This window comes from Mesoplodon densirostris, chromosome 11 (genome assembly GCF_025265405.1).
Source record: "Mesoplodon densirostris isolate mMesDen1 chromosome 11, mMesDen1 primary haplotype, whole genome shotgun sequence".
Lineage (NCBI taxonomy): Eukaryota > Metazoa > Chordata > Mammalia > Artiodactyla > Ziphiidae > Mesoplodon > Mesoplodon densirostris.
Genome location: NC_082671.1, coordinates 57,883,521 through 57,900,295, shown reverse-complemented (window position 1 = coordinate 57,900,295; position 16,775 = coordinate 57,883,521). Strand labels below are relative to the sequence as shown.

The 16,775-nt window shown below is 33.8% G+C and overlaps 1 protein-coding gene and 1 non-coding gene across 2 annotated transcripts in view; both read left to right on the top strand.

The window, feature by feature from the left end:
• CNTN1 (contactin 1) overlaps positions 1-16,775 on the top strand; it is a 187,660-nt gene that overhangs the window by 30,674 nt on the left and 140,211 nt on the right. Inside the window, exons 10-13 of the mRNA XM_060114197.1 lie at positions 138-255; positions 4,492-4,642; positions 10,249-10,376; positions 10,684-10,859. Of these exons, the coding sequence (XP_059970180.1) occupies positions 138-255; positions 4,492-4,642; positions 10,249-10,376; positions 10,684-10,859 (573 nt within the window). The remainder of the gene's footprint in view (positions 1-137; positions 256-4,491; positions 4,643-10,248; positions 10,377-10,683; positions 10,860-16,775) is intronic.
• LOC132499643 (small nucleolar RNA SNORA18) lies at positions 13,516-13,646 on the top strand. Its single transcript, XR_009533880.1, has one exon. It is a non-coding gene; the product is annotated as a small nucleolar RNA SNORA18 (small nucleolar RNA).

Here is a 16,775-nt window from a genome sequence, read left to right as displayed (position 1 = left end):
CCACTCCACTAGACTTAGTTAACAGTGGGGGCAAAAATAATGTACCTAAATGGAAAGACAACCAAGCCCAAACCCAGATGAAACCATTTCTATTAAAGTCTATCAAGAAAATGTGTTTCACTTTGTGTTCTTTCCAGTATCATAGAGGGGAGTTGAGACTGTATGACGTGACCTTTGAAAATGCTGGCATGTATCAGTGCATAGCTGAAAATACACATGGAGCCATTTATGCAAACGCGGAGTTGAAGATCTTGGGTCAGTATTATTTCTGGTTTCTGTTAACAATCAGCAAGAAAGCAACATGTTAAAATGATCCTTCATTATATACAGATTATATTTAATTTCACATTACTTTCTTGAATTAGAAGTTAAACATTTCTAAAATGTGGTTTGGAATAGAATGATATTATTATTTTCCTTTCATTAAAGAACTGTAAATAAATTGGGGGCAACATGGAGTATAAAGGTTTTTAAGATTTTTTTAATGGTAAAGCAAACTTTACACGTGCCAATTTTTATGTCTTGTTCTCTCCTATGTTTGGGCAGCTAAACACTGCCAGGACGTCACATAGTGAAGATTGATGCTTCCACAATGCCTGTGAGCCAGCCTCAGTTGAGTGTTTAGCACTTGGTAGCTTTATCAGTCCCTGGGTCCCTGGGTTAAAATTGCTATTGAAAACCTTCAAGACATTCCTCAAGCCCCTTACCCCACCCTCACTCCTACTTTCATATTACTTTCTTACTTCTCCATGAAAATTGAAAACCATTGAAATAAAATATTTCAACTTCCCATCCCTCTTCAAGACTATCTGAATCTTTACTACACTTGTCCTTTTGATACTCTTTATCCAGAGGACGATGTACCTTGTCCCAAAATAATCCCTTTATATCTGCCCTCAACAGACATCCCTTCTTCGTGTGTGTGTGTGTGTGTGTGTGTGTGTGAGTGTGTGTGCATAACTCTCAAGCTGCCTCTCTTTCTGGTCATGCTTTCTTCTTGAATTCTCCTCCCTTTTGTCCTTAGTGATGCCATGCTCTGATACCTCCCAGATTATTTTGTCTTGATAGCCTTCATTTTCCTTTTTACCCCTTCCCTGCTCAATTGGAAATCTTGCTCTCTTCTAGAGTTCCATTCCTCTGCTTGCATTCCATTTTCTTACTCATTCTTTCACGTATTTTATAATATTATTCCTCAATTATTATTATTTTTAATTTTTTTAAAAAAACCTGGATAATATCTTCTTCTTTGCCCATTAGCTATCAATGACCCCTTAATTTATACCTCTGGCCCAGAATTTTGTCCTCAGCTTCAAGCTCACTATAAAAGCTTCTTGGTAGAAATGGTCATCTGGGTAACTTCACAGATATCCCAAACTCAGCATCTCTGAAACCGAATTCATTATTTCTCACTCATTCACATCATCTCCTCCTGAAATATTTAATGTTCTAAAGAATGACACAATCCACTACATACTTTCCCCCCATTACATCTATTAAATTTCTCATTTTTATCCCATAAATCTCTGAGATTTTTTACTTTCTTCTTATTTTCATTACAACTACTTTAATTAAAAGTATCATGTCCTCGGGCTTCCCTGGTGGCGCAGTGGTTGAGAGTCCGCCTGCCGATGCAGGGGACACGGGTTCATGCCCCAGTCTGGGAAGATCCCACATGCCGCGGAGCGGCTAGGCCCGTGAGCCATGGCCGCTAAGCCTGCGCGTCCAGAGCCTGTGCTCTGCAACGGGAGAGGCCACAGCAGTGAGAGGCCTGCGTACCGTAAAAAAAAAAAAAAAAAAGTATCATGTCCTTTTCATACTATCATGTCCTTTTCATACTATTTGAAGTGACTGTCACCAAGTTTAGTCATATTGTAAGTAATGAATCAGGTGGGCAGGATTTCTCTGCTAGAAATGATTACTGAAAAGATAGAACAATGACTCAGTGCAGCCTCTTTTATTCTTGAGACACCAAAGGGAAATTTTTTAAAACATTGGTATCACTACAAATTGAGTGACACTAAAAGAACATGAAAGACTGTGAGACAGTTATAAGAAAGTATTAAAGAAAGCTATCTTTAAAAAGATTTGAGGCCTTCTTGATTTTAACTTTTCCTGCCTCTTCTTATAATGCTGAGTATCATATTCCATTTCTTCCTCCTAAAGTCAAAATTCCTTGCTAATATATTTAATCTAGTTTCTTTGGGTATCAAGGAAACGTTTAGGCTTAGGCTTCATACCCTATCGCTTTGGTATGAAGTGCAATAAAATTATTTTGACTCTTAGAGAAGATATGAGGTGAATTTCAATTCCTTCCAAATGTAAATGCTTTTGTTTTCTGTTAAAATTTCTTGTTAATTGTTATATATTACAAGAGAAAATGAAAATTTAACAACTCAGACTGAAAGATCTTTCTGTCTTCAAACCTAAATCTTGCAATCATTAATCTATTAAGGTAGTAATTAAGCAAATTGATCATTTTGAGACTGAGACTAATTCCTGACCATCTTTATATTTGTTTCAATCTATTTTTGTTTATTACCTTTAGGAACAGTGTTTCTCTCTCTTCTTTCCTGAGTTATTTAGTTAATTCATTTATTCATCCACTAAATGATTATTGAGTGCTTACTCTGCACCAGATACTAGTCTGTAATAGGCTCAATAAAGAACAAAAGAAAAAATATATATATATATATACACATATATATGTATACATATGTATACATGAACATGGTCTAGATTCTGTCACTAGAAATTCAAATATTAGGTAAGCATGGGTCATTTAAATGACTGCACCAAATCAATTATTTTATTTTATTTTATTTTATTTTATTTTATTATTTATTTATTTTTTTTGCGGTATGCGGGCCTCTCACTGTTGTGGCCTCCCCCGTCGCGGAGCACAGGCTCCGGACGCGCAGGCTCCGGATGCGCAGACTCAGCGGCCATGGCTCACGGGCCCAGCCGCTCCGCGGCATATGGGATCCTCCCACACCGGGGCACGAACCCGCATCCCCTGCATCGGCAGGCGGACTCTCAACCACTTGCGCCACCAGGGAGGCCCGATTTTATTTTTTATTAAGACTGAACAGATTCAGAAAAAAGTCTTATTTTCTAGATAAATTTAGACTTTCTAAATATAATCCGATTAAAATTTCTCTCATATTTTATAAGCAATATGTCACCCACAATATTTATTGAGCCTATACAAAATACCACATGCTATGTTAGGTGTACAACACAGGTTGGTTGTTCACTTATTTATTTCCAATTATAAAAACTCAGACTAAAAGAACAATGGGATAACCTAAATCATTTTTATAAAAAGTGTGTTCCTCAGAGCTTGTTAGAAGTGCTGAATCTCAGGTCCACCCCAGATCTATTAAATAGCATTTTTACCAAGATCCTCAGATGATTATGATGCACAAATAAAATTTTAGAATCATGGGACTAGATGATGAAGCATCAAGACCTGCATAAAGATATACTTAGGCCTAGAAAAGCCCCCAGAAAGGACAGTTTTATAGATGATTGTGATGTGTGGAAATAAAAAGATGGAATCTTTTTATTATTTGTTTTTATTATATTTATTTGTCTGCAAAATGACAAAGAGATTGAGAAATGAGTTAGATGTGCAGACACTAAAGAAAATTAGAGCATATCATCAAGAGAGTACCATTTTTGAGACTCTATAGCCTGTTTTCATAATTATTGATCTGTACTTTGAGGTAAGGATGAGTTACAGGTGCATCACGTACTTCTCAATTAATTGAAAACATCATTCCCATAACTGTTCGTAGGTTGGTCCTGAAGGCAGTGGTCTCTCTGTTTATTAAGGCATCTCATAGTGTCTGCATGCAGTTGGTGCTCAATAAATGTTTGTATAATGAAGGAGGACTCACATTGTTTACTGAAAAGAGCATGCTTGCAAATCAGACAGATCTAGATTCAAATGTAAATCCCATCTGATATCTTACTGCCTGTGGCACCTTTGGCAAATTATATAATCTTAGTAGATATCAGTTCTTTCATCCGTAAGCTGGGGACAGTTCATTCAAAGTGTGACTGCGATTACTGATTATGAATATTTGTCAATATTAATAATTGCTCAATTTCCTCTATCCTTTCACTTAACTTCCCTTGCGCAACTTAGTCAAGACACTTGAATTAAGTATTACCTTCAAGGTAAATATGCATACAGCATTTGATTACAACTTAAATGTGTAATAATTAATTCAGTTATCACCAAGAATTGTACATTTAAAATGGGTAAATTTTTGATAAGTAAAATATACCTCAATAAAGTTTTAAATAAAAGAAAACAATTATTATTATTAGGCATGGAACGTCTGTTGGTCATTGCTGATAACATTTGGTGAGATTAATCTTTTCTATTGATTATTAATCAAAAAGGAATAAAAGATGCTATAGTATAGAAGAAACTTTTGTGTCTTTTTTAGCAAAAGAGACAAATAATGGTTTACTTTCTTTTAGCTTTGGCTCCAACTTTTGAAATGAATCCTATGAAGAAGAAGATCCTGGCTGCTAAAGGAGGAAGAGTTATAATTGAATGCAAACCTAAAGCTGCACCCAAACCAAAATTTTTATGGAGTAAAGGTACAGAATGGCTTGTCAATAGCAGCAGGTCAGTCCAGAAACTAGAAATCCAATTGCAACTCAGTACTTGGGAAAGTTTACTTTGTAGAGAACTTGTTTTCATATTCATAATGTAAATATTTTTTGTTCTAACTTTTCTCCCCAGAAGATATCACAGTTCTAAGGTAAACAGAAATACCCATCACTGTCAGTATCTATTATAAACAGAATTAAATTTTTAGACTTCTAGAGTTTATAAGGAATTTTAAAAATTGAGGCTCAGAGGTTTGTGACAAATTGCCCAAGGCCACAAAACTAATTAACAATGGGAAATAAAATAGGGTCTTTATAATTTTTCCCCTAACAAGGGCTTCTACAGCCATTCATATTTGATTTAATTTTGTGCAATTAGCCTATTAAATATTTCAGTAGGGAAATAAAAGGTGATTTTAAAGTACAAATCACCTCTTCCCTGTTCTGAAGTGAACAGGAACTTCTAATCTTCCTAACTATCTATGGAGAGAAGGAATGTTGGGAAATAGGATTAGGATGTGAAGGTTGGGGAGCAGCAAATATTTCAAGCAGGGAGCACAGCATGTGCAAAGGCCCTAAGGCAGAGAGCAGAGGATGTATAAGGAATGTAAGAACTAAAACCAACATGGCTGTCTTTAGACTAAAATGGAGAACAGTTTTAAGGGATGACACATAGTAAGCCAGGTCATTAGTAACAACGTTTTCTGTGGCTTCATCTAAGAGCAATAGAAATCTGTCTAAAGGCTTAAATAAGGGAGAAAAAAAGTAGTTTTTGCCTTTAAAAAATATTCTAGCAAAAGTATAAAAGATAAATCCTTACAGTAATCCAATAAAGAATGTAAGGTGGGTGTTATCTCTGTTTTGATGTATCTAAAGCCTAGAAAGGTTAAAGTGACCTTCTGAAAATGTATCAGTAATCTCCAAGCCAGAACTTGAACTTGTGCCATGCTGATATGGAATGAACACATGGCAACACAGTTCTCTTATTAGGATAATCACAAGTATGGTTGTGCATGAGACAAAGCTGTGGTTGGGGAGGGGTGTGCAAGGACAGTGGCTGCTTCCCTGAATACATTAAATTTTACAAGGTAATATGTCTGACTAAGGTTTATTAACACTTTAACAAAATGATACTAGAAGAATCAATGTTAAAGGAAAAGTCAATCTGTGCAATACGGGGTTGAAGCTTTAGCAGTCAGATAATGAGTGATGCAGACCATGATCATAAGTTACTTCCAATTTTAGGTATTCACTACTGCAACAGCCTCGAGCATAGCATTCCCTGTTGGCTGAACTATTAGCTCTCTCTCCTTAATGAAAAGAATCTTGCTCTGATTCTGATGAGGACTCATGCCATGGGCCTCTGCAACCACAAATTTCTCAGAACCATGCTTCATGGATGTGTTTTTCCTAAATACCAACATGTGTTCAAAAAAAAGAAAAGTCTAGCTCCTAAAATCTTATTATTTTAGTCCTGTCTTAATATTTTTAAAGTATTTGAATCAAATTGTATGACCTTTTGATGAAAGAGTCTATAAATCTACTTTTTGCTCACTATGTTAACCCATTAGTATCTCAGATTATTTAAGTATCTCTTTATTATAAATTTGGTACTTCATGTAAAAATAAGTTTGAATGTTATAAAATAGTATGTATTAAGAAAAGTTAAACTAATAATTACTTTTAGAGAAATATTTCTGTTGAAAATAATATTCAAGGAGTAACTGAATAACTGTCTTTGAGCATAACTATAATCTCATTCTGATTAATATAATTACCTAAAAACCGTTCCACATTACTAAGTTATCTCTGTGCCTGGTAAATGGTTTGTAAAATAGCATTTGCAGTATTTGCAATCAGGAAAGAGGAAACATAAATCTTGATAAGTTGTAATTAAGTTCTCAATTGTATGATTTTATTTAACGTTAAAATGATATGCATTCTCCAACAGAATTTCTTTGTAGTTGTTCATTTATATCCAATGGACTGCTATCAACTCTAAAATGGTCTTTATCTGAGCCATTTATATAAGAGTCTCTCCAAGATTCTTTTCTACCCCAGAGTTGGTGTGCTTTAAATATTAACAAGTAAGATGGAGGTTATGCTGGAATAAATTTGGCAACAATAAGTGACTACTTTATTAAAGACCAAATGGTTCCTGGCTTGTTTGACTGTTTATCTGTATGATCTAATCTGAAAATAAGGATAAGATTCTGATAATTTAACTACATTGACTTTAGAATATGGATCATTATTCAAAAACATCAAGTTCCTTAAATACTCTTACTGAAATTAATTTTCATGTCATGGACAAAGTACCTGAAAGTGTAGGTGAGCTGAACAACACAAGGAAGTATACCCTTTAAAGATGACAATGATCAATTGAGCGCTAATATATGTGAGAAAACTAAGAATATAATGTGGGTTTTAGAAAGATTAATTGTTGCTATTGTTGTTTCCATTGCAACTTGATGACAATTTTCATTGCTTTACCTACAAAATAATTAAATGGGCGGGGGTGGAAAATTGTCTAAGGACTTACGCTAGAGCTTAGTGAGAAAAAATGAGACACATTAATGTTAGTACTGTGTTAATATGAGTTCTATGAGAAGCAGATGACAATGCGGGATTAACCATGCAAGAGATTTATTAATGGCAATGCCTAGGAAGGAAAACAGAGAAGACTCTTGGTGAAGGCTGAGACAGCCATCTGAGATTCAGGTCTGCTTCCAAATGAATGGGAAAGGGAAGGAAGGAAAAAAGGCTGGGTAGAAATGGACTGCAGTGCAGATCTAAGAGAGTGTGGTAAGACCACTGGAAAGCGTTCCAGCTAAAAATGCCCATCAGAAGAGCCTGATGTCTACCTGGAATATGCAGCCTTTAAATTCCTCCTGGACTCAGTCATTGGCTGAGAGCAACCTGTGGAAAGTGTTTTCTTGGCTCAAACACAGTGATGGATTTCTGAATGTAGCAGCTGGAGCTGAGGATCAGTTACACTCCTCACAGTTGGAGAACATAGAGGGACATTGGCATAGCTTCCACAATATCAAATAATTACTTTTATGTTTATGTTTATATTATGATACTACATTATTTCTTCAACAAGTAAAAAGTATTCTGAAGTGAGCTTAAGTTGAAACTGGAGAGTTAAAGACTAGCAAGGAAATTATGGAATATATTATTGGTGAAATTTTTGGTGTTTTCTTATATGGAGATTTTTATTAATAAGGTATGTATGTAGTAATTGTCCTTTATCAAGCTCTGCTATTAAAATGGAATATATGGAGAATTGTTGGCCTGTGTTTGTACAAAGCTTCAGAGATAAATTAAGGTTTTGGAAATTATATATTTAAGGAAAGTAAAAATCAGATCTAAATAGACATTTCTCCAAAGCAGACATACAGATGACCAACAGGCAAATGAAAAGATGTTCAGCATTGCTAATTATTAGAGAAATGCAAATCAAAACTACAATGAGGTACCACTTACACTGATCAGAATGGCCATCATTAAAAACTCTACAAATAGTAAATGCTGGAGAGGGTGTGGAGAAAAGGCAACCCTCCTACACTGTTGGTGGGAAGGTAAATTGGTGCAGCCACTCTGGAAAACAGTGTGGAAGTTCCTCAAAAAAATAAAAATAGAGTTTCTGTATGATGCAGCAATCCCAATCCTGAGCATATATCCAGACATGCACCTCAATGTTCATACAGCATTATTTACAATAGCCAAGACATGGAAGCAACCTAAATGTCCATCGACAGATAAATGGATAAAGATGTAGTGTATATATATATATATATATATATATATATATATATATATATATATATATATACAATGGAATATTACTCAGCCATACAGAAGAATGAAATAATGTCATTTACAGTAATATGGATGGGCCTAGAGATTATCATACTAAATGAAGTAAGTGAAAAAGAGAAAGATACTATATAATGTCACTTGTATGTGAAATCGAAAATATGGCACAAATGAACTTATTTACAGAACAGAAACACATTCACAGACATAGAAAACAGACTTGTGGTTGCCAAGGGGGAGGGAGATGTGGGGGGAATGGATTGGGAGTTTGGGATCAGCAGATGCAAAGTATTATATATAGGATGGATACACAATAAGGTCTTCCTGTAAAGCACGGGATAGTCAATATCCTGTAATAAACCATAATGGAAAAGAATATCAAAAATTTAAAAATAAAGTAAAATCCAATGACAGGCAATCCAATATTGAATGTAAGTGCAAGGCATTATATAATAAAGTTATATAATAAATATATAAATTATATGTAATATCATAATATATGTAATATTAATATAATATAAATTATATGTAAGAGTTAGGTATAATAAGGTTACAAATAATGATTTTTGGGTCTCCTGACTCCAAGGAAGAGGCAGACAGGCAGAGGGAATACATTTAAGTTCTATTAGTATGAAAGATTTAGTTTCTGTTCATAGAAGAATTTCCTAAAAGTAATCTGTTACAGAAGCTTTTGCTAAGGTAGGTTTTACAGTATCATTCTTTGAAATTTCCTAAAATTAAAATATGTTTGTATTCCTCTGTGGTTGTGGAAATGACAGTCTGTTCTAACTACCAAGTCTGAAGTCCTGGGGTCATGTTCCTGGAAGATCTGGGCTCATTTCTTTCAGGCCTATGACTGGTCTAAGTCTGTCTCACAGTGGTTTAAAAGTCATTTTATGGTGGCATGTAGAGAGCCACTGCTTCAGTTAAACTCTATGTAGTTCATAAATTCAAAAACAGGTTGATTGAGTGCCTATGCATTGTTTCGTGTCTCACTCCTTAAGGAAATCCTGGAACATAGTTTTTTGTTTTTTGTTTTTTCCTGATGATTGTATACATTAATGAATATGTTACCTTGAGATGGGGCCACAAACAAAGTAGATACAAATTCCTGACATCAGGAAGTTACCATCTAATGCAGGGATAGATTAACAAGTAAAGCTGAAGTATGTCTGATGAAATATGTGTTAGGAAGAAAAATCTGGGAAGAGGGATATCATGGGGAATGCCAGGACAGCAGCAGTGCCATGGGTGGATGCGTGCATGCCATACTAACTAGAATTTATCAGACAAAGCTTTACTGAAGGTACCACTGTGCAAAACCCTGAAGGTTGTGAGAAACAGATTGTGAAAATGACCAGGGCCTAAAAGGGCAAACCACGGGCTGTGGCTTTTACTATGCATGAGATGGGAAACTCACTGGAGGCTTCTGAGCTGTAGAGTGACATCACTGAGCCAAAGAGTGACATTGTATTACTTATGTGATGTATGTCTTCATGTCTGGCTGACACGTGGGAAAAGAAACTGTGTAGAGGCAAGGTTGGCAGCAGGAGGATAGTTCGAGATTACTGTGATAAGTCCAAGAAAATGATGAAGGTGGTTTTCCTAAAAAACTTGATGCTGAGAAATAATATTCTAAACAAAGGCTAGAATGTTTCATCTTGAAAAAAGTCTTTGTCAAGCAATTTATGTAAAACTTTAATGATACTAAGATGTTAGTGTTTCTAATCTAAGACATAGAATAGTAACATATTTCATTAAATTAATTTTGTGAAATATGTATTTCTTTCATTTCAATAGAATACTCATTTGGGAAGATGGCAGCTTGGAAATCAATAACATTACAAGGAATGATGGAGGTGTCTATACATGCTTTGTAGAAAATAATAAAGGGAAGGCTAATAGTACTGGGACTCTTGTTATCACAGGTAAGAAACCATTTGATTAACTTTATTTTTTTTTAAGTTTGACAGTGCTTAATTTCTAATGTACTATAAGACATGATTCAGCACTAAGCTTATAAGACAATCCACATTTTGATGTTTCCATTTCAAAAGGCTTCTGTGCAAATCTCTTGTTTGATGAAACTGTTCTTGGAGTTTGAATATGTAAACATCTTATTGTTTTGCACAGAGATTTCAACTATATTGATTTTTATTTTTTAATGTACCAGATAATATGGTGTCTCATATTTTTTTTGAATTGTGGTTTACTCCTTTATTTAAAAATATATAGATCCCACACGAATTATATTGGCTCCAATTAATGCCGATATCACTGTTGGAGAAAATGCAACCATGCAGTGTGCCGCTTCCTTCGATCCTGCACTGGATCTCACATTTGTTTGGTCCTTCAATGGCTATGTGATCGACTTTAACAAAGAGAATATACATTACCAGCGGAATTTTATGGTATGTGTTTTATTTTTCATCTTATTAACATCCCAATGCCCCCCATGTGTCTGCATTGCAACTGCTGTTACCATAATCATGTACATGAGACTGGAAAACAGGCAAAACTTTTTCATGGGTCTCCTTATATTAATTGTAGTATTCCTGAACCTTTCTAAAAATGGCTAGCCCTGAGGATTTTGGTAGCGATATTAATCAATACATATTCATTGTGCTTTAGGTCCACGCCCTCTTTATTATAATACAGTTTTTATATTAATGTGTACTCTGCCTCATTATATCTGTACTATAGGTTCTAAGTGCCTTCACATTCATTTTAAACGAAATAAGAGCGCAGAACTTATCCTTTGTTATAGTGATGACTTTATGGCATTTATTTTATTCTTTGAGGGTAAGAAATAAACAAGCTATATATGTGGGACGGTTTGGAGAACTAGTCCATGCAATTTTTAAAAGGGTTAAATGGTTGTATCTTAAGAATAAGAAAGCTTACATGATACAAGTCCTATAATTAAGCATAGTGGTATTGTTGTATAGAAATGAAAATAGAGGAAAAAGACTGGGAAGTAACGCAAGTATAACAACTTGCATAGGAGCACAATTGTTGCACTGATAGGGCTGCCTAAATTACAGTGTATTTACAGGGCAAATTGATCACTTCTTCTGCCAGTCTGTTCTTTAGAAAGGCAATCGTTTAGGAACGTAAAGACCTATTTAGAACATATGCTTAGTTAAGAAAACTTTAATTCTAATTTTAGAAGTCAATTATTAATAAAAGTTTGAATTAACTCAGTAGAATATTTAAGATTTTCAAGTCCTATGAACTCTGAAGTTTGATATGTATCTGTTATAATATTATGTTTTCAAATTGTCTAACTCTTTTTTAAAAATTCTTCTAGAACTTTCCACTTTAAAAAGCCAAAACAAGTTTTCAGTCAGGTTAAGATTGGTTTCAACTGGATGGAAACATTTATTCTTACATTTTTATTAGATAGATTCATAGAACAATTATCAATACAGTGTCAATGTTTGTGCCTTCTATATGTTAACTGTAATTCCAGTTTCTTTCTTTTTAATCTAACAGATCTAGCTAAAACTGTACATCTACAAACTGTCTTTCAGTTTCTGAAACAAATTTATACTTTAAAAATAAACAACTGGGAATTTTTAGAGAATGATTTTAACATTATACCATGTGATATTTTTTCCTTATATGTCTATTTTGATGTGCTTAATTATAAGAATGCCCAACATTAATAAATTTGGCACCACTGTCTTTAATAATTTCTTCAAATTGTGTTTTGTTTTGCAAGAAAAGCAAATACCAGTTTTTACTCATTTGAAGAAAAAAAGTGAGCTAAACAGAGATTTTATTTTAAAAAAGTAGACTTTTCAATTTGCTTGATGTTATATATTGAATATTTTCCAAAATGCAACAAGTATAGTTTATACAAGTAGTTACTTATAGCTGCAGTGGAGTCTCTGAAAATAGATTTGAAGGTATAACTTACCCTGAGATAAGCTGAAACTTCATATGTGGAGCCTCTTTATGTTCTTTAAAATAAGTTACTTTATGTTGATTGATGTAAATAAACATTTCAAAAAAAAGAAATGAAGGAAGGGAGGAAGGGAGGGAGGGATGGAACGAGGAGAAAGAAAGGGAGAGGTGTGGGGGTGGGGGAGGAGGAGGAGAGAGAAAAAGACAAAAAAAGAGAAATAAGATAAAAGAGACGCATGGCTTGAAAAAAGAGAAAAGTAAACCACTGAAAGACTAATTAAGAAATAAATATTAAATTAGGTCATAACAATGTAAGAGACTTTGGTCATCACTAACTGTACTCCTTCCTTTTGTGGATGTTAGCCACAGGGGTTCAGGTTGTTGCCCCTCAGGGAAGCCAGAGCAGACCCTGACTCTGAGCCCATACTCTGGCTTCAGGGGCTCAGTTTCAGCTTCATTCCACCAAATAAGCAGCATAATAACAATCAGCGGCAAAAAACATACTCACTGGTTAAGTATGCAACTTCAGTGAGTAAAAGTATCAAAGACACATTTTTAGCACTTTGTAGATGGACAAGTCGATTTAACTCTGTAAATAATTTAAAAACCCAGATAAGAAATGTATTTTAAATTATTAAACTTAATTCTGCCTTTTGAACCTGAGAAAGATGTATGAAGTTTTCCCTTGCATCCTCCTCTTTTAAAGCAAACTTCAAAGTCACACTTCACTGCTAAATGTACCACACAAATTTGAGTAAAACACCTTATGTGTCTGATCCACCTTTCGGAAGACAGTCCTAATGGCTAGTAATTGCTTCTGGGGTCACTAATAGAGCACTCAGAAGGAGGGGCTCTTCCAACCTAAAGCTCAGTGAATGAAAACATAACAGGGATGGCAGGTATTGGGGAAAGCAAATTCGAAGGAAGGAACACTGCTGCCTGCATTTGTCTGTTATTCAAATTGCACTAGCAAATATGTCAGTATATAATTTTTTGGTTTTTTAAATCATGTTTCTATATTTTATTTAATTCTGGGAACATTATAATTATTGAATATCACTTGTTCATTTAAAAATATAGTACTGAACCCATACCACAGCAGGAACAGTGATAGGCACTAGGGTGTATAAAACAGTGAATAAGACAAACACAGGCACTGTTGAGGTCTATCCCGAAATGACTTTTTCTGCAGACCTACATTGTTGGAAACGCCTCATAGAGTAACTGTGTGGTTTCCTTTACTGAGAGAAAAACATGTTAGATCTGTGGGAAAGAACTTCAAGATAGCTGCTAATAAACTATGAAAAACCTAACAGTCAAACATTTTATCTTGGGTATTGGCATATCCCAATGATCTGTATTGTTCTAAGGTGTGATAGCTTAAGACTGAATATGGTTTGAACTTAATGCATGTTTAGAGGGTGTCTAAAATTCAGTGCCAGGCAGATCCATCTCCTTTGACCCTAAACATGGTCCTAAAGTAAATTGCTTGAGGAAATTGGATCCCAAAGATTACAGGTAGGGAATTTTGAAGTGTGTCCATATTCCACTGGAGATCAAAGAAGCCCAACTAAAAGAATTGTGGACTGACGTCATGACAACTGTGGATTGAGACAAAATTCTTTTTGAAAGGGTTATCTTGAAAATTATGGATCAAACATTGGAGAAACCAAGGTGATTGGCAGTGGAAGGAATCAGAACATGTGAAATTCCTTAAAAATTTATTGACAAATAATTTTGCCTGTGTTACACATAAAAAAAAAAACAACTTTACACTTTTTGTAGGAAAAAAAGACAAGAACAGGCTCTGATCCAAAATAAATTAGAGCTACCCTATGAGTTTAAATTTTAAATATAAATGACTTGGTAGCTATCACAGTTTCCAAAACTGATGTCATTATCTCCATCATGTTTTAATAATTTTAATTGCTAAAAATTAATATCAGAAACTCTAATTCATGAAGAATATAGACATAAAAATTAAAATTTTTAATTTTAAAAACCTAAGTTTTTAATTTCAAGTTTGGCTTCAATAATACGTTATATTCAATAATCAAGCATGCTGTGAGTTTAGCTTGCTATTCTTGATCTTGACCACCATGTGGCAACCGTGCATAGGGTTTCAAATTTCACAGCCTGACTTACTTGGAACTTGAAGCTTTATGAAATTAAACAAATTATAATATATCTATTATATATATAATTATAATATATCTAATATATATCTAATATATCTATATCAAATTAATTATATCTAAGATGTGTGATTTAAATTTTTTTCTTTATACTTTTTCCAATTATATTAATATAATTATCAGGAAAAAAGTAACTATATATTTTTGAAGATGTGCATTTCTTTTAAGAATTTATAGTGACCTATAAAATTTAAATATATAAATAACATTTCTATTACATTTATGATCCTGCTTTATGTAAAACACTTTTGAATTAATTAGTTTTAAAATGTAGCTATTAATTTTAAAGTTGTAAGTAAACAATACCGATTATAGAAAAATATTAAGAACTTAAATATCTAATTTGCCTGTCATGTTATTTATTCTTTCACTATTCAATAAATGTTCACTGAATTCAATATTGTTATGTAATTAGGGTCAGTAAATGTTTCATTTGAACTTGAATTTATGCGTTGATGTTAAGTATATATATGTATATATACATATATATGAATTACAAATTTCATAACTTTGGAGCTTTGATACAATAAGCTTATAAGTAATTTATCTGGCATTATTTTATTCTGTCAAATTTATATGGCAGACACTTATATTTTTCAAGTCCAAATATAAAATGATTTCTATTTTGATTTTCCAGTTCAATAGCTACTTACTCGTTTAGAGTAAATACAAAAGCGGAGTCATTTTACTTAACAATTTAATTTATAATCCCTTTTGTTCTATAAAGGATGTAAGACTATCTACCAAAAAATATGTATTTGTAATATATCATTTTATGCCTCTCTCATGGTGGTACCTGATCAGCAGAAAATTTTTTTCAGGAGCTACCTAACTTTTGACACCCACTTTGAGTCATTTTCCTTCAACTATTTGACAGTTCTCCCTGTCAGAGCCATTATTTTAGTTAATTGCTGCTATAATAGCTTTTTTTCTGTTTACAAATAAATGATAAAATTATAGTTCAGTTAGAAGATTTTACATATCTGCTTTGAATTCATAACTGTCATATGAATTGTTCAGAGGCTTTGCCACAACCAGAGCTCTAGGCTCCATTAGGATTAATCTAGAGTCAGTGATTTAGCCTCTCTAAGTTTCAGATTTCCCCCTCTGTAAAATTTTATTAGTAATTCACTTATTTCATTCAGGTTACTTCATTGGGTTTGCAATACTGGTTACTTCATAATATTTTTGTGAGGATTCAATGAGAGAATGCCTATAAAGTTCTTGGCACAAGATCTGGCAGATTGTAAGTGGTTATTACTAATACTTTTTATAATAGAGCAATCATTCTACATCGAAAATATCAGAAGCTTTTGCCAGATAGTTTTTTTCTGGTTATAGATCTCATTTTTCATGATTTATATTTTGCACTGCTTGCTCTACTGGATACTTAGTTTGAGACAAAAGATCCTAGGTATTTCCTTGCTGAGGGCAATGGAAAGGTAATAATAGTCAACATTTTACTGAGTGCTTGCTGTTTAGCCAACATTGCATTAAATGTTTTTCATGTATTTCTCAAGTGATCTTCATAGCAGTCCTCTATGGAGCACATATTACTGTGACTTTTTTCTCAATTTCTGAGGTGGGGAAACAAAATTTGAAACGTTAAGTAACTTGTCTAAAGTCATACAACTTGCTGGTGGCAGAGAGAGGATTTGAAACCAAGGTGGTTTGATTGTAGACCCTGTGGTCTTCACCACTTGTTTCTAATCCATTGACTAGTACTCATGTCTATATCTGTTTAAATAACCTCCCTCCCATTATTTGAAACACTATAAGACAGCAGTTGAACAGCAGTTCAACTCCTAACTTATTCTATAATCTTGTTTAATGAACTTTTTATGTTCAAAGTTATCCAAATTACTTTATTCTCCCTACACGATTAATAACCTTTACATTACATTGTAAGTCAAGTCTACAGAGTTTCAGATTGTCTAACTATAAAATTCTAGGCAGTTCTTAGTGATCTCCTTTAGAGAGATAGGTTATGTTTGTGTGTTTGCAGGTGTGTGGACAGGCATTTGTTCTGACTGTATAGACAGCATTCAAAACCAAAGTAGACAGATTTCTTACCCTAAGGCTGAAAGAAAATATTTATTCTACTGAACATGTCACAAAAATGTGTTTAAATCTGAAACATGTATCTCATTCTAGAAGAACAGAATTTGAACAGATGTTTTTCTTCTGTGCATGCAAAAAGAGAGAAAGAGAAGCAGTAATAAA